The sequence below is a fragment of the Aristolochia californica genome, unplaced genomic scaffold (assembly GCF_029961685.1).
Source record: "Aristolochia californica isolate CCGP_79_NKW_82.1479 unplaced genomic scaffold, dmAriCali1.0.hap1 SCAF_7, whole genome shotgun sequence".
In the NCBI taxonomy this organism is placed as follows: Eukaryota; Viridiplantae; Streptophyta; class Magnoliopsida; order Piperales; family Aristolochiaceae; genus Aristolochia; species Aristolochia californica.
This window is the reverse complement of record NW_027182268.1, coordinates 33,596,565-33,620,271: the sequence shown is the minus strand read 5'-3', so window position 1 is coordinate 33,620,271 and position 23,707 is coordinate 33,596,565. Positions and strand designations below refer to the sequence as shown.

The 23,707-nt window shown below is 38.9% G+C and overlaps 3 protein-coding genes and 2 pseudogenes across 3 annotated transcripts; 4 read left to right on the top strand and 1 right to left on the bottom strand.

Annotated features, from left to right (window-relative positions):
* The first annotated feature begins 1,577 nt into the window (after positions 1–1,577).
* LOC137937773 (protein SMALL AUXIN UP-REGULATED RNA 51-like) lies at positions 1,578–2,237 on the top strand. The gene has a single exon (XM_068782941.1). The coding sequence runs from the start codon at positions 1,615–1,617 to the stop codon at positions 2,137–2,139; it is 525 nt and encodes a 174-aa protein (XP_068639042.1). The 5' UTR covers positions 1,578–1,614; the 3' UTR covers positions 2,140–2,237.
* A 3,590-nt stretch (positions 2,238–5,827) lies between these two features.
* LOC137937868 (small ribosomal subunit protein uS12-like) lies at positions 5,828–6,289 on the bottom strand (annotated as a pseudogene).
* Positions 6,290–6,885: 596 nt separating this feature from the next.
* Positions 6,886–8,301, top strand: LOC137937337 (uncharacterized mitochondrial protein AtMg00810-like). Its single transcript, XM_068782406.1, has 3 exons — positions 6,886–7,127; positions 7,229–8,048; positions 8,116–8,301. The coding sequence occupies exons 1-3, from the start codon at positions 6,886–6,888 to the stop codon at positions 8,299–8,301; spliced, it is 1,248 nt and encodes a 415-aa protein (XP_068638507.1).
* A 108-nt stretch (positions 8,302–8,409) lies between these two features.
* LOC137937336 (laccase-17-like) lies at positions 8,410–16,404 on the top strand (annotated as a pseudogene).
* Positions 16,405–20,582: 4,178 nt separating this feature from the next.
* On the top strand, positions 20,583–21,408 carry LOC137937745 (auxin-induced protein 6B-like). Its single transcript, XM_068782901.1, has one exon. The coding sequence runs from the start codon at positions 20,706–20,708 to the stop codon at positions 21,189–21,191; it is 486 nt and encodes a 161-aa protein (XP_068639002.1). The 5' UTR covers positions 20,583–20,705; the 3' UTR covers positions 21,192–21,408.
* The last annotated feature ends 2,299 nt before the right edge of the window (positions 21,409–23,707 follow it).

The window sequence follows — 23,707 nt, the reverse complement described above, 5'->3', positions numbered from 1 at the left end:
CACAAGATTGAGTATCATGTGAACTGAAAGAAACAAAAAATTTATGTTAGATAATGCTTGCATTGATCAAAGAAGAATCACTTCATCTCACATGCTCATTCCAATCATAACAACAACTTGAGATAATAATAGTGTTATAATAACCAGACTTAATCTTATTTTAAAATCGTGCAGTCAACTTGAAGAAAGTTTTTTTCCCTGCTTTGACCACTGACCAACTATCAGGCACCTTGTTATCAATCTTAGTTTTAATCCCAATTGCCCAAGTGACCCACATTTTTTTCCTCTTTTGTGTTATGATTCCTTTTAAGTGCACACATGCCCACTGTTTATGAAAGTGCCATCTCCCTTTAGGCAAGCTTGTATTTCAAATCATCAGTCCAGCATTCTCCTTATTAAAACTCCATTAATGAGTGGCAAAGGTTAAGATCTGTTGTGACCGAAATTCATTGAAATGGTCATGGAATGAAAAGAAATGAAATGGTTTTCTGATCATAATCATCAAAGTGTTAACCAGCAGTTAAATGTGAAGAAACATGGAGAAGTCACAGCTGCAGTCATTTTTAAGCGATAATAGCACAAGAAGAGTAGTTGGGTAATTTCATCAAACACAATGTAGACATCAAATTTTTACATAGAGGAGCACTTCACAAGCAATGCCCCTCATTGTCATCTTCCACGATCTCCCATGCATCCAAAATCTAATAGAAAAGGGGAAGTTTGTGAAAATTACCACTCATAGCAGCAAGCATTTAATGCATAATAAATAACTATCAAATGCACATATCAAGGCAGACCTAACACCTTGAAATCGCAGCATTACCAGTCTGAGATTTAAATTATTGAATAACGACCGACTCCCTCTGTAATTTTGATCGTTTGGGCAGTTGCAGCAAATACTGGATGGTTTTTTAAGAAGTGACTGTAACTGTTGAACACAGCAGATTAGCCAAAAGTCAAAGAGAGAAAAAAGGTATATATCTAATTTACTTAAAATTTTCAATCCTACTCGGATGAGATTGGAAGGATCTTCAAAGAATAGTTGTATTGATTTATTTGATTTTTCGATCCTCAGAGAAGAGTTGCGCAGATTTGTTTAATTACTAAGGCAGTCAAAGCACGATGGAAAGCAATGTTGCAGAGAGGTATCAAAGGAGTAAGTAAAAAAAATTTGGATAAAGCAGCCGACCTGAGAGGAAAAAGATTAAAAACTGGGTATTAATCAACTTCTAATAGAAGTTCAACCCAGAATAAGTGGGTTTGATTCCTCGAGTCGGCTGAGCAGAAATCTGAAAGAGTAGCATCCGGAGAGTACAAGGAGGTTCATAAAAGCAACTGTAACTACAAAAACCAAGATAAGCCAGCACCTTAAAATTCGAGCATTACTCTTTTCTTAATAATAAAAACTGTTCAAGGGCTTTGATTATTGGGGCAGTTGAATCAGGATTTGCAATTAAAATAAGAACAATATTTTAATGTGATTGTAAGGGAAAAAATAACAGTCTGATGATTCCCAACTTCTATAAATCTTAATCCCAGTTCTCTGAGATCCTCACCAAAAGGTTCAAATCCTTTGATATCTCTTGCTTCCTGAAACAACTTTAAGGGAAGGTCATGGATTCCAAGAAATCCAACAAGATCAGTGAAATTGTTAGGCTTCAGCAGATCCTCAAGAAGTGGAGGAAGCTTGCGAATGCACCAAAGAACACCTCCACAATCGGCACCAGCAGCACTAAGAGCGGCAACAAGAGCATCAAGTTCCTGAAGAGAACTCTGTCGCTCACCGACACCTCCGTTGCCGCCATCTCCGGGGACGTCGTCCCGAAGGGGTTCCTGGCTGTATGCGTCGGAAGAGAGCTGAAGAGGTTTATCATCCCCACTGAGTATTTGAGCCACACAGCGTTCGGGATTCTCCTGAGAGAAGCAGAGGAGGAGTTTGGGTTCCAGCAGGAAGGAGTACTGAGAATCCCATGCGAAGTATCAGTGTTCGAGAGGATCTTAAAGGTGGTGGAGGAGAAGAGGGAGGTGTTCTTCGTGCATGAACTGGGTTTCGGTGGGGATATGGAATCCATTGGATGCCGTCCTTCTGAACCTGAGATTTGCCAATCTCATCTTCCCCCGAAGCCCTTGTGTAGATGACTTTTGATTTTCATATTCCTTCGTTTTGTTTTATCTTCCCCCTCCTCTTCCTCCCCATTCTGATATTGCGACTGTAATGCAAGACGGATTCAAAGAGAATAATTACAAGGTAGAGAATTAAAACGCCTCAGTGGCAATTGAGAAACTTCAGTCAAGGATCAAAGCTTTTACATCCTCTGTTTTTTCTTTGCTCTTCTCGTACATTCTAAATCAATTTTCTGGTTTCAACTCTGGGATCATCAAACCCATCTCTGCAATCACGACTGGTTAATTGTCTCGATTTCCATTCTCAGTTCCCGCATTACAATTCTGTGACTAAGTTACAATAACAATCACACAAACACGATTTGTTGAGAGACGACTACGTGATGGAGATACTAACAGAAGTGCATGAAATGAGCTTGATCTGTTTGGTAGTCGATCCCGCTCGAGTTGAGATTTGTTAGGATAAATTTCTCCTTTTTAATGTCAGACACATCCCAAATCATTGGTTGTCCAAGCGTACAAATGCAACGCCATTGTATCGGAATCGAGCACCAAAAATCCGGTAAAGTTTTTTCGTTTCGGCCGGTTCATAGCATCGATTACCTCCTTGAAATCGATTTTGTGTCTCCCACCGTGAAGGTAGAACACGTTAAGCCGTATAATGCTTGATTAGAAAGCATCAAGGACTGCAAATGGAAACAGCCATTGCTGTTTTGTATCGGTCGACATGATGGGGTGTCAAGCGAGACGGTAAGTTCTTAAACCAAACTGGTGAAAACGGATCGTAGTACGTGTAACGAACCCTCTGTTATAAAACAAATTAAGCCAGAGTAGTGATCGTTAAAAATGATTAAATCGCGGGCTAAAGCTACTATTTAGTCCAAGTCGTACCATGTACGGTTTGTCTAAATTCTGAGATGATTAAAGAGCCAAAACCAGTTAATGGCAGCCATTAAAAACGTCATCTTGCGATTAAACAAGCAAAAACTTAATGTTTTGAAGCTCGAACCAGTCTGAGCAGAAGCTTTACAGCTCTGTGCTCACATGTAATCTTTCATGACTGAAATGTACGATAGTACATGCGTTGGAAAACGAAGCGAGGAGTAACTAGATTTACTGCAGTTCAATCTTTTATTTTCTTCTTTTAATTCTTGAATGTTTCAATTTGGACTGGGGGAGAGTAGAAAATTCTCGGCTTTATGTTAATGGTATCCGAGGACGATGATTGATTAAGAAAACTCAAGTCTCACCTCCCCAGATTTCGCAGACGATCTGAGTTTGACATTTCTAAGACTGCACGACGCCCTCAGCTTGGATGGCGGATGACCCATGGGCGCCGCCCACTGGAGCTTGGATGGCGAAGGCGGTTTCCGTAAGCAACATATTGTTTTCTGTAGAGGTGAGGATTGAAAGCGTTTCCGAACTGGAAGCCTTGTCGTTTGCTGCTCGTTGGTTGCAACCGAACTCTCCGGTGATCTTTGTCAATTGTAATCTTCTAAAAGGAAATTTTAGTATATTATCTATTTTTTTAAAAAAAATAATTTAAATAACTAATTTTTAAATTTAATTATATAAATACCAAACTTTGACCGATATATGGTATCATGTCTTCACACCACATCAACACCTGAAGAATCTTATGCCATATCACTCCCCACATCATCAGTAAATCATGTCATCCTCTGCGTAAGAGGACACATCATTAAAAACTAAATTATTTTTTACAAAATATTGTATGAAATTAAATAATATCTTAATATAAAATAATTATATTAAGGTATTAATAAGGTATTGAGTAAAATAAGATAGTAATTATTTAAAAAAATTATTTGTGTAAGGTTTTTTAAAACCAGAAATTAATATTTTTAAAATATTTTTTAATTACAAAATAACTTAAATCAATCATGAAAAGAAAATAAGAAAAAAAAACTGATGTGGGGGGCCTTAGGTGGCAGATGTCACGTCATCCTATATGAAGGATGAAGGATGACATGGCTTACCTATGACATGGTGAGCGACATGGTGTAAAAATCTTCAAATGCTGAAGTGATGTGATGACGTGGTACCACATAAGCGATCAAAGCCTACAAGTCACATTTGACTGTATACATATGTAATTGACCAGTCAAAATTGGGTATTTGAACAATTAAGTTAAAAAATTGAGTAATATACTAAAATTCCCTATTTAAAAAAAAGTCTGAGTGCTCCAACAACCTCACTACCATGAGCCACAAAGACGCAACAAGAAAAGAGCTTCAGCCTTGACAAGGATACTCTCCTGCTCAAATCCTCCATTAGCTGAAATGTTCTTCTCATTTGATTATAGGAAAACAACAGCGGGGAGGAATTAATGAAATTACTACATGGGCGTTTGCTTTCTTTGGAGAAGATCATATCAAGATTAGTGGAGAGTTGCTCATCTGAGCGACCCTGATTAAGTGTGTAAAACCGATTTTGCGGGTATTTGATTAAATAGTGACTTTGACATTGATGCCTTATCTTGATTACCAAGCAAAAAATTCAGCATCACCAACATGCAAAAAGCAGGGTGACTAGACTGAAAGACCTTCCGCCATGGATGAAACTGGACCCATGGAGGTCTTTCCCCCATGACGATATCGTCACCTAATCAACCAAATGTTGTTCTTATTCCTCTACATAAACGACTCCATGTTTTTATGGCAGTCAAGCCCGAACCACACTTAGTACACATCAATTATCATCCCTCGGATCTAGCAGAAATTGTGAATGGCAATGCAACGGAAGCCTACAGACCAGGCTTCCATCTACCGGAACCGACGGATCACAGACCGGCATAGACGGATCACAATGCCAGAATGAGTAATTTTTAGTTTACAATTTTTTGTATCAATATGTGATGTAAATTATTTGTAAAGATCGTGGTGAATAAAGGTTTTAATATTTACATGGTATCAAAGCTTTTGAGTGATTTTTGAAAGAGCTCAAAGCTCTCAGCTCGGGAGATGAGGTCAGAGAAGCAAGGGAGAGGCATAAGGGCCATTTGTGTGACGAAGAGGGTGGAAAATTCGAAGCCAAGTCCACGGAGAAATCAGTGGAGTTGGTCAGTGTTGTCAACTGGTTTGTCAATCACGTGAAGCTGATCACAGAGACCCTTGAAAGTGCGTGTATAAGCGACAATGGATTGATTTTCGCGCTTTAACTGCTGAAGATCTTCTTTGAGTCAGATTTCCCAAGCCTTTGACCGATGACTGAAAGCATTTTCCAATGTGACCCAAACATCACGTGCAATGGAAAGGCCAACAACTTCGGCCATTGCCTCCTCGATGAGGGAGGAGGAGGCTAAGAATATGTTAATCCATTGCTCTCCATTGCAAATATTCAGTAGTAGGGGGTGGTAGAATCTGTGGCAGCAAACTGAGGTGGTGGCGTGAGGGTTCCATCCACCTAGGGGAGAAGATTATTACTCTCCAAAAGAGGAAGAAGTTGGCTTTTCCACGAGAGATATGTTGTGAAAGAAAGTTTAATGGTAATCATATGGATGAGGGTATGAAAGGGGAGAATATGAGAAAAGTCTTCGGTGACCATATTTTTTTTTAAATAGAGAAAATTGATCACCTATAAATCCCTCAAAATCTGGTCTTCATACCAAAAATTGGAAAGATCTAAGACGGTTGATATCTTCAATAAAGCAACTTAAAAAACCTACTCATATAGTCACATAACGAAGAAAACATAAATATAAACGAATTTTATCTTAAGATCTTGGCTTCTCTTTCTTCTCCTTGAAGAGTGCCAGCAAAGACACACCGGATACCTTCACCACTTTGAGCCTAACTCCGGGAATATCTCCCACGGCATGACCTCTCCGACCAAATCCAGTAATCAATACCTTGTCATTCTTCTAAATGTAGTTCAAACAACCATCATTGGGAACAAAGACTACGACTTTCTTTCCATTCTTGATTAGTTGAACTCGAGCACACTTACGAATGGTAGAGTTGGGCTGCTTGGCTTCAATACCAATCTTTTCAAGAACAATGCCTTTGCCATGGGAAGAACTAGAAAATGGCTTCTTCCACTCGTTACCAAGATGACTTTTCTTGTATGCTTTGTCAGCCCACTTCTGCCTCCTACGGTGGTTTTGAGCTTGCGCCCAGCTCCCATACCAGGAGTCTTCCCCATTTTTTTGTAAAAATAGCTCACAGAAATCCTCTCAAGGAGTAGCTGCAAAGGCCGGCACTGAGAAACTAGGTTTTGAGACCACTGGAGGGTGCTGATCCAGTGAGAGAACATGATCCTGTGAACACCTCGACAAGATGGACAGGAGACTCATTTGACTCATTGTGGGCATAACGTTGATTGCATCGATCAACATAGTGACCATCAAGACGACATATCTGACAACGAGGAGGGCGGCAACTTTGTGTTGAATGAGGTCGGCCTCGGTTGGCATAATGGCGACCAAAACCATTTGTTCATCCATGGGTGCGACCAGAGCCGTGGCGGATCCACCGGTTTGATCCTCGGGTTGTAGTAGTGAAAGCAGCAATGGGAGAGACAGAGGTCGACCTCCGTATCGTGGGCTCCTTTGAACTCCTCTCTGATCTCCTTGTCCCTACTGAGCCTAAAGGATTCAAATTTGTCGTTAAGAATTCAGCTTGGATTGCTGCCATGGATGAAGAAGTTCGAGCTCTGCAAAATAATCGGACCTGGATTTTAGTCCCTTGACCTACAAACACCAATATTGTGGGTTCCAAATGAGTGTTTCGAAAAAATACATGCCTAATGGATCTATTGAGTGTCTCAAAGCACGCCTCGTTACCAAGGGCTACACTCAAATCCCTGGTCTTGATTACACTGACACCTTTAGCCCATTGGTAAAAGCTACTACTGTCCGGGTTGTGCTCTCTCTTGTTGTGACTAACTTGATGTCAAGAATGCATTCCTCAACGAAAATCTCACTGAAAATGTTTACATGGAACATCATCTTGGGTACATTCACCCTCGTTATCCGTATCACGTATGTCAATTGAAAAAAGCTCTCTACGGTCTCAAGCAAGCTCCTTGTGCCTGGTTCCAGTGCTTCAGCTCCTTTGTCAATCAACTTGGATTCTCCTGCAGTCGTGCTGACACTTCTCTATTTGTTTTTCATCAGTATTCAGACACTATATATATGCTCCTCTATGTTCATAACATAATTATTACTCACAACAACTCAACACTTATCACCAGGTTCACTCATGAGCTTCATTCTGAGTTTGCAACTAAATATTTGGGTTCACTCAGCTACTTTCTTGGTCTTGAAGCTTCGCCAACTACTGATGGCTTATTTATCGGTCAACTCAAATATGCACGAGATATTCTTACTCACGCTCATCTACTTGATAGCAAGTTGGTTCCTACGCATATGGTCATTTCACAGCATCTGTCTGCAGATGGTTCTCTATTTTCGGATCCCACTCTCTACAGGTTTCTCTTTGGTGTCTTTCAATACTTGACCATCACTCGCCCTGACATCACCCATGCGATAAACTCTGTTAGTCAATACCTTCATGCTCCCACTGACGATCATTTTCTTGTTGTTAAATGTATTTTGCGCTATGTCAAAGGTATCATTCACTTTGGCCTTATTTTTCGTCCATCTGCTACTTTCGTTGCTCTTGTCGCTTACTTTGATGCTGACTGGGTTGGATGTTCTGATACTCGTCTCTCCACCTCTGGTTACACCATTTATCTTGGGAACAATTTGATATCTTGGAGTGCTAAAAAGCAGCCAACGGTATCTCGTTCCAGCTGTGAATCTGAGTATCGTGCTCTAGCGCACACTACAGCTGATACTATTTGGCTTACACATCTTCTTACCGATCTACATATTCCACTTCCACAACCACCTCTACTCTTATGTGACAACAAAAGTGCAATCTTCTTCAGCTCCAATACAGTATCTCACAAATACGCCAAACATGTTGAGTTAGATTATCATTTCCTTTGAGAACTTGTTGCTGCAGACAAACTTCACACACAGTATGTGCCATCTCACCTACAAATTGCGGATATTTTCACCAAAAGTATTCCACACCTTCTCTTTGATTTTTTTTCAATCCAAACTTCACGTCTGTTCCAATCCCAACGGAAGCCTGCAGACCAGACTACCATCTGTTGGAACCGACGGATCACAGATCCGGCATAGATAGATCACAACACCAAAATTAGTAATTTTCAGTTTACAATTTTCTATATAAATATGTGATGCGAATGATTTGTAAAGATGGTGGTGAATAAAGGTTTTAATCTTTACAGAGATGGGTAGCATTCTGCTTCATGTACTATTTGTTCTTATCACCCTTTCAATCATTCCTGTGCTCAGTCATGACCAGCGCACCAGACAATACCACTTCAATGTATGTATCTCGATGTCTTATCTTCTTCTTCCTCAATAAAGTAGAAAGACTTTATGGAGAACTACTAGTGTCGTAAACCTTTAGTTTTTTGTTTCTCCCGATTACAGATTGAGACACGAAATGTGATTCAGCTGTGCCACACGAAGAGCATTGTGACAGTCAATGGACAGTTCCCTGGGCCCTATGCTTCTCTGTTTTGTAGTTACGGATCAGTGAGCGCCTGTGTTTATGTTTCTGCACTAATTGATGTAAAACTAGGCATGACATTTGGCAGCTTCGGAGCAGCTGGGCAGATGGTCCCGCCTACATCACCCAATGCCCAATACAGACTCGTCCAAAGGTGGGAATTGGAAGCTATTAATTGAATGTTAAATGCAATGTGGCTGATCGATTCAAGGTACAAGAAAGCAATTCTACGTATCAGCTTTTGGGTAATGGCTGATGCTTTCATTTTGGTTTGGTTTGTTGATAATGCAGATACGTATAAGCTGAGGGTGCAGTCGAGGAAAGCTTATCTTCTTGGACTGATCAACGCTACACTCAACTGTTAGACTTGATGTCTAATAATATTAACATAAACATCATAGAAATAGATATTAAATCCTCCATAATTCTTCTTATCATAAGAGCCATACATATATCATAGAATTGAAATAAGAAGAATAAAGAGAGCATACCTTTTATCTTGAAGAATATAAATAGTACTTGAAGTGCACAAGATAACCTTTGATAATTCAATAACAAGTGATAAGCTTGCTCCCGTTCAGCCAGACTGAGTGTGCAAATAGCCTTAGCCTCACTTGTAAGACCATAGAGGAATTTACAGGTTTCCAAAAGGGTGTGGCACTAATGACTATTCATAAGGATACATCCCCTTGGGAGAGATACATCCCCTCAAGAGAGATACATCTCCATATTCCAAAAGGATGTATCCACTAAGTCAATGCACCCAATTAATCTACCTCTACAGGGGGATGTGCTGGCCATTATTCCCTGTACTAAACATCCAATGACAAAACATCTAGAGGTGGACCCCACGCCTATAAATCATGGTAATTTTATTTCATAAATAATATATTTGAAACCATAATTCCAACAAACTCCCACTTGGTTTCAAATTCCGATTTTCAAAAAAAACATGAAAAACCAATCTTTACACATAAAACCATACCATGACCATAGGCATTACCTTAAACACTTTAATATACATGTGTAGTTAACCCAGGCCTACACAATATATATCTTAGATATCCTAGGCTGGGGAATAAACCAAATCCATACTTGTCGAATTTGTCAGTTCAGCGGGTCTCCATTCATAGCATACTTGGAACTGAACTCAGGGTGAAGCTCTTTACCAGTTCGAGTATTAGCCACTAAGGTAACTGTGCCTAATCAGTACCATAGGCCTGAATAATTTAGACATCCAACCCTACCTTCCTATTGAGACCCTTCCGTATATACATACAAGTATATACCTAATAGAAAAGCTGGACATCAAGGCATCTCACCGTCCATAGCATACTCAGTACTTGAGGAGCTCAGGGTAATGCTCTATACCAGCATGAGTATTTGCCGTAAAGAAAATTGTGCCTATGCAGTCCCATTGCCCTGGACAATTTAGAGACTCAGCTGTCATCCCCTATTGAGACCCTCACGTATACACATATAAGTGCATACCTAATAGGGAAGCTGAATCTCAAGGCATACACTGAGTACTCATATTATCACACAAAAGCATATGCATTCTTTCAAAATGGTCATTCCATGGAATATAAATTACAATGTCATGACATAGTATGACAAATTATTGAGACTACAATGTATACAAAAGAATGTTCTCCCACTTCGTCTCATCAATTATAAACAAATCAAACCCATGTTCCCCACATGGAAAGTTAAACTGGTCATGGGAAGACACTTGGTTAGTGGATCAGCTAAGTTGTCTGGAGAAGATATCTTATAAATAACAATTTTCTCCTTCCTCAGCATGTCTCGTATGTAGTGGCATTTCCCTTTGATATGTTTAGCATTGGAGTGACACTTCAGATCTTTTGTGATAGCAATAGCAGATGCGTTATCACAAAAGAGAGGAATAGGTCACTCCACACAGTCTACCACTAGAAGACTTCGCAAGAATTTGCGAAGATAGACGACTTCCCTTGTAGCTAAGTTCATAGCCACATATTCTGCCTCCATGGTTGATTGCGCGACACAATTTTGCTTCTTGCTTTTCCAAGAAATGGCACCTCCGCCAAACATAAAGATAAAACCAAAAGTAGACTTGCGTGTATCAATACATCCTTGGTAATTTGAGTCGGAATAACCAATCAATTCCAACTTGTCCACTTGATAAGTCAAAGCATATAACTTTGTTCGTTTTAGATAGCGCATTACCCATTTAACCCCTTCCCAGTGACTGAAACCTGGATTAGCCTGAAACCGGCTAAGAACCCCAACAACATAAGCAAGATCAGGTCTTGTACATATAAGAGCATACATAAAACTCTCCACAGCAGAAGCATATGGATACTTAGATTCGTCCAACTTATCTTTGAGGTGAGAAGGACAATCCACCTGACTCATCTTTTTAGTGCTATCATAAGGTACTTTACCTTGTATACAGTTAGACATGTGAAACCGATCCAGAAGAGTGTCGATATACTTCTCTTGAGACAAACTCAATTTTTGCAATGCTCTATCCCGTAGAATTTTAATGCCAAGAATATAAGAAGCTTCCCCAAGACCTTTCATATCAAATGTCAGAAACTACCATGTCTTTATACTTTGGAGTAACTGAATATCATTTCAAGGTAATAAAATATCATCTACGTATAAAGTAAGAAAAACAATGCGGTTTCCCACTGTTTTGATATAAACAAAAGGATCTTCTGGATTTGAGTAAAACCATACGATGTAATTGCTTCATTGAACTTGATATTCCATAGTGTTGAGGCTTGTTTCAAACCATAAATAGACTTGTCCAACTTACACACCTTTGCTTCAGTTCCAGGTCTAACAAATCCACGTGGTTGTTCCATATAAATCTCCTCATCCAAATTTCCATTTAGAAAATCAGTTTTAACATCCATTTGGAACAACTCATAGTCATAATATGCAACCAATACCAGGAGAGCACGAATGGATGGTATTCGTGCAACAGGAGAGAATGTTTCATCATAATCAATCCCATATTGTTGAGTAAAACCCTTGGCAACAAGATGAGTTCAACTTTACCTTCAACATTTCTCTTCCTTGTAAAAATCCACTTGCACTTAATGGACTTAACTGATGTAGGAGGATCAACAAGTTTCCAAACTTCATTTTTATACATAAAATCCATCTCTTCTTCCATTGCCGACTTCCACTTGTTGGAATCCACATCAAGGAATGCTTGCTCGTAAGTGTCAAGATCAGTAACGTCTTCATTCAACCTTGTTCTTTCATAAGTTTCTCAAGCATAGGTATAAAAATCCGAAGATGATAGGAGTTTACTAGGTTTTCTTTCTCTAATCCCTCTTCGAATATCCATTTGGGTAGAATTCTCTATATTAGAAGGAGATTCAGAAGAAAACATTTCAACATATTCTTCCAAGTGAGACTTCGTACCTAAATCTTCATCACAATCAAATCTATCGTCAATGAATTTTACATGTCTACTTTCAAAAATCACTTTCTCCTTGGGATCATATAACCTATATCCTTTCGAATGTTCAAAGTACCCAACGAATAAACATCTTCGAGTCTTAACCTTCAATTTGTCCTTAGGATCAAGTTTTAAAACATGAACAACACATCCCCATAGTTTAAAATGGTTAAGACTAGGAGTTTTGCCTGACCATACCTCATAAAGTGTTTTCTCAACTGACTTTGAAGGCACTCTATTTGAGATATAGGTAGCTTTCAATAGTGCTCCGCCCCAAAAGGATATTGGCAAATTTGCAAGTGCCATCATAGATCTTACCATCTCTAGTATAGTCATGCTAAACATATGGATAATCCCGTTTGACTTGCAAAATTCAGAGTATAACTCTGAACAATACTTTCCACCTCTGTCGGTGTGTAATGTTTTGATCTTCCTTCCTGTCGAATTTTCTACCTCCAATTTAAAGGTTTTGAAATAATCTAAGGCCTCATTTTTTCTATGCAGTAAATATACTCTTCCATATCTTGAGCAATCATCTATAAATGTGATAAAATATGAATTACCATTATGAGTATTCACATTCATAGGTCCATATATATCAGAATGAATAATATCCAAAACATGAGAACTTCTTGAACCTTTGGATGAGAAGGGTATCTTTATCATTTTCCCATGTAAATAAAGCTTGTTATGTCGTCAATCTTTCTTAGCTCCTTGAAGCCCTACAACTCATTTGATACATGAACAGTTGCACCAGAATCAGCCCACCAACTAAAAGGCTTGATATAAATAGTACAAGTTTCAAGAGATAAGGACTCACTAGTGTTCTCCTGTTGCCCTTCTTGCATGGTTTTCAAAGCCCTACAATAATTCTTTATATGTCCTGGCTTATTACAGAAGAGCAAACACGTTGATTTGCATGTACTTCAACCTTTTGTTGATTGACCTTTTTGTCCTTGAAGTTTTGAAATCGAAAGTTCTTTCCCGTTTTCTTAAAATTCTTCTTCTTCTGCTTCAAAACTATGTTAGCGCTAGGTGAAGGTTTATCTAACTCAATACTTGGATTAAATCTATCGGACTGGTGGTCGATCATATTAACCAAATCAAATATTGTCCACTTTGTCTTGGACAAAGAATAAAAATCTTGAATATATTTGAGAGATTTGAGTAAAGAGTTGATAATGGTGACCACTTTAGTTTCTTCATCCATTGGTCTACCATAATATTGTAACTCATCTGCCATGGCAAGCATGTCATTTACATATTTTCTCACATCAGCATTTTCTGGGCATTTGGCACGAGTGACCTTTTGCCATAAGTTATTGATGTGAGTAGACGACTTTTTACCATATTTAACCTCAATTTGGTCGAGAATCTCTTTTGTAGTGGGGACATGAAAATAAGTCATCAAGAGAGTCTCACTTAGAGCCCCAAGAATATGTGACCTAGAAATTTCATTAGCATTATCTCATTCCTTGAATTTTCTAAGGTTGTTCTTATACTGTTTCAGATTATCGGGATAGTTTATTCGGGAAGGTTTTTGAGGAGGAGTATCCACTTTGATAATCTTATCAAACCTATAGCCTCGTAGCATTAAGTCAACCCGTTGTGACCAGTTCACATAATTAGTTCCATCAAGTACATTTTCTTTAGGGACTCAGCAAAATTATGTCCACTACTAGATTTTCCTGTCATCCAGAAAATATTTCAATATTTGGGAGTACATACATAATTATACAATCATCTGAGCCATCTAGTACTCCCACTTACCCTTTGGGGATTCATGAGAGTTACTAGGCCAATCATTCCACACATAATAAACAAACAACAATATCACAAACAAACAAACAAATAAATTAATTCACACTTACCCTTTGGGGATTCATATGAATTAATTTACAATATACTAGTCTAATTATACAACTCCCATTACCCTTTGGGGATTTTGCAAATTATATAATTAAATTAATTTTCACATAAAATACATAAATATATAACAAGGCATGCAATAAGACAAATTATAAATACTTCAAGAAATTATAGCAAAGAAATAATTATCCAACAACTAAACCAATTAGATATGAACTATTTATAAAATATCAACATATAAATCTTCATACCTATAGTCTTGGATCTCAAATAGCCAAATAAATTCCAAATAACATGTAAATTCCATTAAAAATAAAATTTTGGGTCAAAACAACTCTTAAAACACATTCTGGCTCATTATATTAGTAAAACCCGGTTTGGTTCATGGTCCTGGGTCATTACAGACCCGGACCACACAAGCCCGCGTGTTAACAGGCATGCCCAAATAGTAGCCCGCGCATTGGCAGGCCTACGCAGAGCAACCCGCACCAGTAGATCAGCGCACAGGGCCCCCCGCATTAGCAGGCCCACCTGCGGTGTTAGAACATAATAAGCCTAAACTAAGCTTATTTCTATTCATAAATAAATAGCCAAAATATCCAAAAAATATGAAAAAAATAGAAAATTAGAATCTATCTCTATGATACCAGCAGAGACATTATTCACTTGTATTTGTTAGACTTGATGTCTAATAATAATAATATAAACATCATAGAAATAGATATTAAATCCTCCATAATTCTTGTTATCATGAGAGCCATACATATAACGTAGAATTGAAATAAGAAGAATAAAGAGAGCATATATTTCATCTTGAAGAATATAAATAGAACTTGAAGTGCACAAGATAACTTTTGATAATTCGTTTACAAGTGATAAGCTTGCTCACGTTCATCCAGACTGGGTGTGCAAATAGCCTTAGCCTCACTTGTAGGACCATAGAGGAATTTATAGATTTCCAAAGGGTGTGACACTAATGACTATTCATAAGGATACATCCCCTTAGGAGAGATACATCCTCTAAAGAGATATACATCCCTTCAAGAGAGATACATTTCCAATATTCCCAAGGGATGTATCCTCTAAGTCAATGCACCCAATTAATCTACCTCTATAGGGGGATGTGTTGGTCATTATTCCCTGTATTGAACATCCAATTACAAAGCATCTATAAGTGGGCCCCACGCCTATAAATCATGGTAATTTTATTTAATAAATAATATATTTGAAACCATAATTCTAACATCAAGGACGATATTTTCTTCAGAATTGCTAACCACGCCCTTATAGTGGTAGATGTGGATGCAGTTTCAGTGAAGCCCTTCTACACCGAGACTCTCCTCATAACTCCCGGACAGGCCAGTAATGTCCTCCTGAGAAGACCAAACCATTCTACCCAAATGCGAGCATTCTCATGGCAGCGAGGCCCTATGCCACCGGTCTTGGCAACTTTGACAACACCACCACCGCCGGAATTCTCGAATACCTTAAATCCAATTCATCTTCTTCCTCCAAGAGCAACCCTCTATCTCTTCTAAAACCACATCTTCCTGCTCTCAACGACACCGCCTTCGCCGCAAACTTCAGCGATACGCTTTGTAGCCTGGCCAATTCTCAGTTCCCGGCAAAAGTTCCCCAGAGCGTGAACTAGCGGTTCTTCTTCACAGTGAGCTTGGGAACCAACCCCTGCCCAAAGAACCAAACGTGCCAAGGCCCTAGTGGCACCAAATTCGCCACTTCAGTGAACAACGTCTCCTTCATTAGGCCAACCACGGTGCTGCTACAAGCCTACTTTTCTGGCCGAACGAACGGCGTCTACACCAGGGATTTCCCTAGCGTGCCTCCTTTCCCCCTCAATTACACGGGAACGCAGCAAAACAACACCTTCGTGAGCAATGGAACTAAGGTGGTGGTGCTTCCATTCAACACGAGCGTGGCGCTGGTGATGCAAGATCGAGCATACTGGGCGCGGAGAGCCACCTCTCCATCTCCATGGTTTCAACTTCTTCGTGGTGGGACAAGGATTCGGCAACTTCGACCCGAACAAGGACCCACAGAGGTTCAATCTGGCCGAGCCGATTGAGAGAAACACCGTGGGTGTCCCGTCCGGAGGTTGGGTCGCCATTCGTTTCATGGCGGACAATCCAGGAGTTTATATTGGTTCAATTACCCTGAAATTCATCAAGCTTCTCAGATATCTGAATTCTCTTTGATTAAGGTTCCGACCTTCGTTTTTCTTTTACGTGAATGCAGGAGTCTGGTTCATGCATTGTCACTTCGACGTTCATCTTAGTTGGGGTCTGAAGATGGCTTGGGTTGTCCTGGACGGGAAGCTGTCCAACCAGAAGCTACATCCTCCAACCTCCGATCTGCATATGTGCTGATTTCAAAACCATTTTCAAGCTTTCTGTTTTAGGAGGTAGCGAGAGGAAGTCGAGCTGGACTTCTTTCCCCCTGAACGAGATTGTCTCAATTGTTCAATTCTAAACACGATTGAATTCCATTCTTCTTTCTTCAATTTTCAACCTCTTTCTCTGTGCCATGTATTAACGATTTCTTTCAAATAAATGCGGCATTTGTCATTACGATTCCATTGGCCTGTTAAATATTCGTATTACAGTATTCAAAGTTCTGAAACTGGCATCACATTATGTGGACAAAGATGAATGTCTTCAAATATCATACAGAAGCAACGGGTGAAAAGCTCGATCTTGACGTTAAATATATCTCCGAGATTCAACTTTCTATAATCATTGAATGCAAAGAATTAAGAAAATCTAGAAAGCACTAGTGCAGATTTCTTTCCTGAATCTTCATCTCTGCATTAACAGGATAGCTAGATGTCTGCTACACTCTAGTTTTTATAGAACGGCTAAAGCTTCTTCCTCAAATCTTTCTTCGAAAGTCGAAGAATTTCCTCGAAATCCTCTTCTTCGCAAGGAAACCTGAGAGCTCCCGTCTGTTCGAAACCGAATTCCTCCTCTACTCTCTTCATCAACTTTTGGAAAGCGGGAAGGCTGATGTAGCTGGTGGGGATCACGAACCTCCGCATGTGGGAACCGACGTAAACCGCCATATGTCCTTTCGGAACTTTTGCGAGAGTACTCGTTGACTGCTCTAGCAGCGCGCTCCGAGCATTGTCGTAGGAATTCGACGGCGACATTTTCCCAGCGAAGGGAATCAAATACGGGTTTCCAGGGACAGACCCTGCCCATCGGAGAAGTTTCGTCAAGGGCATCGGGCCGGAGAAATGAGGGTTTGGTAAGAGATGGTTTTCAAGGGAGCACCAGATCTGGGGATCATGGCGTGAACCGGTGATTCCCTGATTTTTCTCTTTGCTTCGGTCATGAAAGAAAAGATTCAAATTTCTGCTCACTGGGAAAAGGGAAGACAGAAGAATGAAACAAGAAAAAGAAAGAAAAAAAACGATGGTATTCTGTATAACTAGGACGCAGCAAATCTCTAAATGTTTTTTGTAGCCGAATAGATCTTCCCGAGAGTACATTAATCAGGGAGAAGAAGAATTACGTATCAAGAAAGTAAATCCTGTAAAACAATCCAAGCTTCAAGGAGACCAAAACAAGGATGAGGTTCTAGTGGAGATTACAGTTACAAATCGAAAGCCATGTCCCGCTCCGAGACGATTTCTCAAGGAGGGAAAGACAGGAAGGAGCAGGAACCCGAGCTCTGACGAGATTTGACTCATAGAAAGACGGTGGCGTTTGACCACCGTTTCTTTGGGTTAGAAATCCTCTAACGACCACCGTTTTGCGGATATTGTGGATAACCAGATACTGCCCGTTGACTGTTTTCCTTTCTAGTGATCCTTTGATTCGTGTTGCAACGAAAGGGACGATCTACTTATTGTAACTTTGAAGTGAGAATTTGGTGAAGTATTGGTGCTCTAACGATTCGACTTTCTTCGGTTTTTAGCTTTGTTTAGCTTTCAATGTTTTAAAGGTTTCCCTTACAAATGGCAAAGTGCTCCCTATTGATGGAGGGCTGCGGATGATTTAACCACCCATTTTTTCTCCCTCGTTTTCCCTCCTTTACCAGCTCTTCAACCAAAGAAACTTGACATGTGGCAAGACCAAGTCCTCGTCCAGAGAAAATCCTTATCTCATGAGATTTTGATATATATCGGGTGAGATAGTTTATTTTCTACTTACATGGAATTCCTGTTGGCGCCAGGTGTTGCTCATGTGCCAACTTCGCCTATGTGGGGCCTAAGTGGCATTCAATTAGCATTTTCCTATACTTTGATTTTGTTAGTGGTCTAGTTTGATTGGTTTTATCTTGATTATCAATCACCTTTGATCTCAATAGTCCATCTAAATTTTAATCAAAATTTTACTTAATGGACCACTTTGACCAGCCCTCCATGTTTTGATCATAGAGAGTTTTGACTTTGATCACCGATCAACTAGCGATCAAATTCCTTTAATTTGGACCATTAATCGAGATCAATGATTCTAACAGTCAATCAAATCCATGTCTGCAATAGGAAATGCTAGAAAAACTAGTTTCTAGAGAATATTAGTGCCACTACATTTTCTTGAAATGCATATCAACTTAGAATTTTTATCTTAAAAAAAAATTTTATTTTTCATGGATAGATTTTAAGCTAGGAAAGGCTGCAAACACTCCTTGAAAAATCATGGAGCATCTCCCTCATTCCGTTTGTTCTTCCCCTTCCTCTAATCCCTCTTTTCTTTGAGATGTTCTTTCCCCATGAGGTTATGATAGACCTTCTTTGTAATTATCCCTTCTGTTTAGGAGATAAACTTTCTATTGTATTTATCCTTTTGTTGTAATTATCCCTTCGGTTTAGGCGATAAGCTTATCCTTGTAAATTCAGAAAGTGAGGGATAAAAAATGTTAAAGTCAGTCGTATCGTGCAAAATGGCAAATAGGGCTAGATTCATTCAAAAGGTCCCCATTAGCTCCATATGATTTGAGAGAAAACAAGGATAACTCCATTGAGACATGTCCGAGATGTGGGAAGAAGCATGGAAGAAAATCTTGTAGTGAAAGACAATGTTTTGAGATCCAAGGTAATTCCAGTGAGAAATTTCTATGCGAAAATAAAATTGAAGATGAAAGTACAAAATGCATAAACCAATTTTAAGTGGTTCAACCCTAGGAGAGCTTAATCCAAAATTTTAATTGAATCAGAATGAATTATTACAATCAATACAAGCCTATCTATATAGGATAAAAATGATTATTTAATTCCTAAATTAAGAATTTGAATATCCTTAATTTAAGAAATAAAAAATTAATCAAGATTTTCTCTTAATTTTAGGAAATCAAGACATATATTTCCTAAATTATTATATAATTTACTTCTGATTTTTTAATTTTAAAATTAATTTAATATCTCTTTTAACATCCCCCCTCAAGTTGTATTGGGGATAAGAAGAAATACAAGTTGTTGTCTTGCAAGATACAACCTTCATCTTGTGAAAGGGGACTTTATTTTTGTTTGGGGTAATTGATGGTACGATGAAATGTCATATGACATGGAGAATATCTTGATGAGAAAGTAATGACTATAGAGGGGACCCTCCGTCTAGCACATCTTATATCCATCCTATAAAAAAAATTATACAAGCCAATAATGTGATAAAATATAGATGAAAGATTAGTAGATGGTGTATGAAAGATATAATAATATGATATTTGAAATTGGTTTAGGATATGAGATTGTATCCGTCACACAACCCCAATTCCTAATACCATAAAAAATATCTCCCTTCTAATTCAATAAATAAATCTCTTTTCAATTCCTCTTCCTAGAAGATTTTATAAGAAAAAATAATGGTAAAAAAATCATAAAAATTGAATGAAAAAAGAGGAAAATATGAGAGTTTTTTTGTTTGAACCAAAAATTGGTCCGAAAAGTTAAATGACCGAAATAAAAGAAGATAAGTTAAATTTTGTTATAAACAACCGTATGTAATCACAACATATTTTCTACGTTTTTCAGTAGTAATATGTGTTGGTTGTATCAATATTGTATCATGGTTTATATTGGAATATTATGAAATGCAGAGTAGAAACAAATCAAATTAGTAGGCCCCTTTTATATTTAATAAAGAATCAGGAATAAGCTCATATCTTATGTCAATTTCATGCAGTCACACCCACCTAGGAATATTTTGGTCTCTTTACCACACCACTCCAATCAAATAAAAGAGAATACCTTTTACCTTCACTAGGACCACAACACCCTTCTCTTCCTCTTTATACATCTCCAAATTGAGGAGCCCACCGAAGGAAATGGCCCATTTAAGTGGCCGTAGAATGCTGGGACGCATCTCCTCGAACCAACCGACGCGTGGCCTATCGAGGGACCCACTGATCTAATCGGTTTTTTTTCATTTTTTTTGGAAATTGGAAGAAGCGCCAAGGCGAGAGTTCGTATAACTCCTTCGAGGGTATTTTGGTCATTATAAGACAAGTCTTTTATTTAGCTTCAATTTCCCTCCTCGTCTCTCGGCGCCTTCTTCTGATACCCCCCGTCTCTTTTACATAAATCGTCACTCCCGTATCAGAAGAACAAAGGGAGAAGACAACGGCAGAGGCAGAGCAGTAAAAAAGCACAGCCTCCACTGTTTTTTTTGCTTTCGTCCCTTTGCTACCCTCACTCTCCTCACTCTTTATCCTTCCAAAATCCTCGTCAATGCCGAGCGCCTTCAAGAAGGTCGACAAGATTCGCCAGATTGTGCAATTGAAGCAGCTCGTGAGGCGATGGAAGGCCTTAAGCCTTCTCCGGCGCTCTGGCGTCTCCCAGATCAACCACTCCGATTCAGAATTCGTGGCCACCCCTCGTAGGATCCCGCCGGGGTTCCTCGCCGTCTACGTCGGTCCACAGCGTCGCAGGTTCGTGATCCCGACTCGTTACTTGAATCTGCCGGTGTTCGCGTCCTTGTTGAAAATGGCGGAGGAGGAGTTCGGGTTCCAGTCCAGGGGAGGTCTGGTTTTACCCTGTGAAGTCGACGTTTTCAAAGGGGTCCTGACGATTTTGGAGAAGGACGAGCAGAGGTTCTGCACTTTGGATCTTGACGACGTTTTGAAGCTCTTCGCTGAGGCTGGTCTCGACACTTGCAAAGAAGGCTCCAAATCTGCTCATGCCTTCAAGCCTCTGTTGCAGAAAACAAGGGTTTGATGATTCCGCTCTCCGGATATTTTTTCCGGGATTTTCAAAGTTTTTAACCTTTTTTTAGTTTTTCTTTTCTTTTTTCCATGTAAGAGATGGAATAAAAGAAATTAGGATTTGGATTGTATAGGGGGATAACAAAGAAAAAGCAAAATCTTTTTTCCTTTTTCTTGCTCTTTTTCATCCATGAAGTCTAATTATGGAGGCTTCAAATGCGATGTTCAACTTTTATCTTTCTCTTTTTTCATCTATGAAGTAGGAGTTTCTGAACGGTGAAAGATGTTTATGACAATGATGAAAATTTTAATTTTTAATCCAACACCTTTCTTACTTTTTTTCCTTTCTTCTAATCTCGACAGCATTCTTTATTTTCTTTTTACATGATATACTCTTTCAGAATTCACAAGTCCCAATTTCATTCAACAAAACTGCCATTAAACTTGCAGAGCTCTGAAATTTCAGAACGAATGGCCGTCTTGTTTGATTTCCTCCTCTTTCACTGTTCACAGATGCCAGAAGGCCCAGAACATCAACATTAGCTGTAATTACCGAATTAATCATAGCATCTGTTCTTTAATAATGACTTGAAACCTTTACGAACCCATCCCCTCTTAACCATGTCCCCTAATTCCAGCCTTAATCAAATCAAACTATGATTAAATGCTTCCCCATCTGTAAACAAGAGGCGGTTTCTTACGGAATTATTTATTGTTTCTGTGTGCTTTATCGCCATTTAAACCCGAGTTTTTCAGTAGTTTAAGGTCTTGCTCAAGTAAACTAACTCGGGTTGTTGAAATTGGGTGATTCTGGTATTATTTTATTCCTGAAGATTATTATTCAACTGCCACTTGAAGACATTCCCCGTATGAAAGGATAGAAGAATAAGGATATTCAGATTAAAATCCGGATAAAAAATAGTCCATCTTCGGATTTGCGCCGATAATTTTGGGTTTTATCGTTAAGATTTCAGATAATGGTCGTCAAGAATGAATGGAGGTCAAATCCGACATCGTTATCTTCTCTGTAAATCTCCGGTAATGGGGAATCGGGTTACCTGCGTGAGTCACAGAATTTCAACGGATTCGATAAGGGTGAAGACGAAGCAGACGCCAACGTATTTCTCTCTGAAGCTTCAAGTGGAGGAGTTATTGGCGTTCTTTTGGCATTTTGGGTCAATCTCTGAGCGAGATCCAGCACTCTTCGTACTGTAATTGTCTCTTTCATTCGTCTTCTTTAACTGTAATTGTTTGTTCTTTTATGGTGCCGTATCTATTCCGGGATTTTGACTCTGCCAACGACTCTGATTGAGAAAGAAAGTACCAGGCACAGAAGTAGCAGTGACTCGGAACTCCCTGAATAGACTTGCGAGCGAGGTACGTGAAGAGTGGAAGACCCGGTGAGGGGTCTGTTAAAACAAAACGCCAAACTGAGTCATCCAGGGTCCCATAGGGGGGGCGGACAGGGACGTATTCTTCCTATGCATGTTCCTTGCTCCTCCTTGAAGGGCACTTGACCTCTTTGTCATCGACGATGAAGAGGCCTCCCAAGGTAGGGGAGTTTTTCTTATACCACTGTTTTTCTTTTTTATTCTCACTTCCAAGTGATTAAAAACCTGATTGAATCCGTTATAACAAGACAGGTGATTAGATAAAAATACTGCTTCATTTTATGATTTGTGCATACAACCCTAGTTTTTCAATATATTTTTTTAAAACTCTACTTAAAGTTTTGCTTTAAAATAATCGTAGACATGCATGAATTTTCTCTTTTGAATGTACATTTTATGACTCATTTTTAAGTAGCGTTAGGCAATACTGTATTGTATAGTACCTCTCAGAAGTACTGGAAGCTATTATTTGTAAAAAAAAACTTGTTTTGTAAACATAATTAACAAATTACTTTTGAGCTTAATTCAATAAAGTACATTTGGCTATGCTTGTTTAGAAATTATTTTAAAGCTTAAAAAAAAATACCCTTAGTTTTATATATCAATTACTTAAAACTATCGACACCCTTATTCACTACTAAATGTGCGTAGGGTTTCAATTCCTCAAAAAGAATCAACTCCATGAAGCTGCAAAAGGTTATAACATTCAAAATTACATCTAACTTAACCAAAAGCTCAAAAAGAAGGTCAGCAACTGATAAAAAAAGAAGGTCAAATGTTTGATAGAAACAGCAATTGAAAAGTTAACGGAGTCGAGCACCAGATGAATGGAGTCGATCACATATCCTTGGAGTTGAATATAGTTAACAATTGCTAAAAAAGACATTCAAAAGGTCATTACATGCTATGATTGAAAAGAAGAGGAGTCGAGCACACCCATATGGAGTCCAACACATGCACAAGAAGCTACAAAATACAAGCTCAAGATATTCAAATTTATGAAAAAGATTTCAAGTCAGATATCAGAAGGAGTCGACCCCATGATCAATGGGTTGAACCCATGCATTCAACTATAGGCTGCTAGGAAACAAATTCAACTTACAGTGATTTTTGGTTTAATGAAGGAGTCAAACCTATA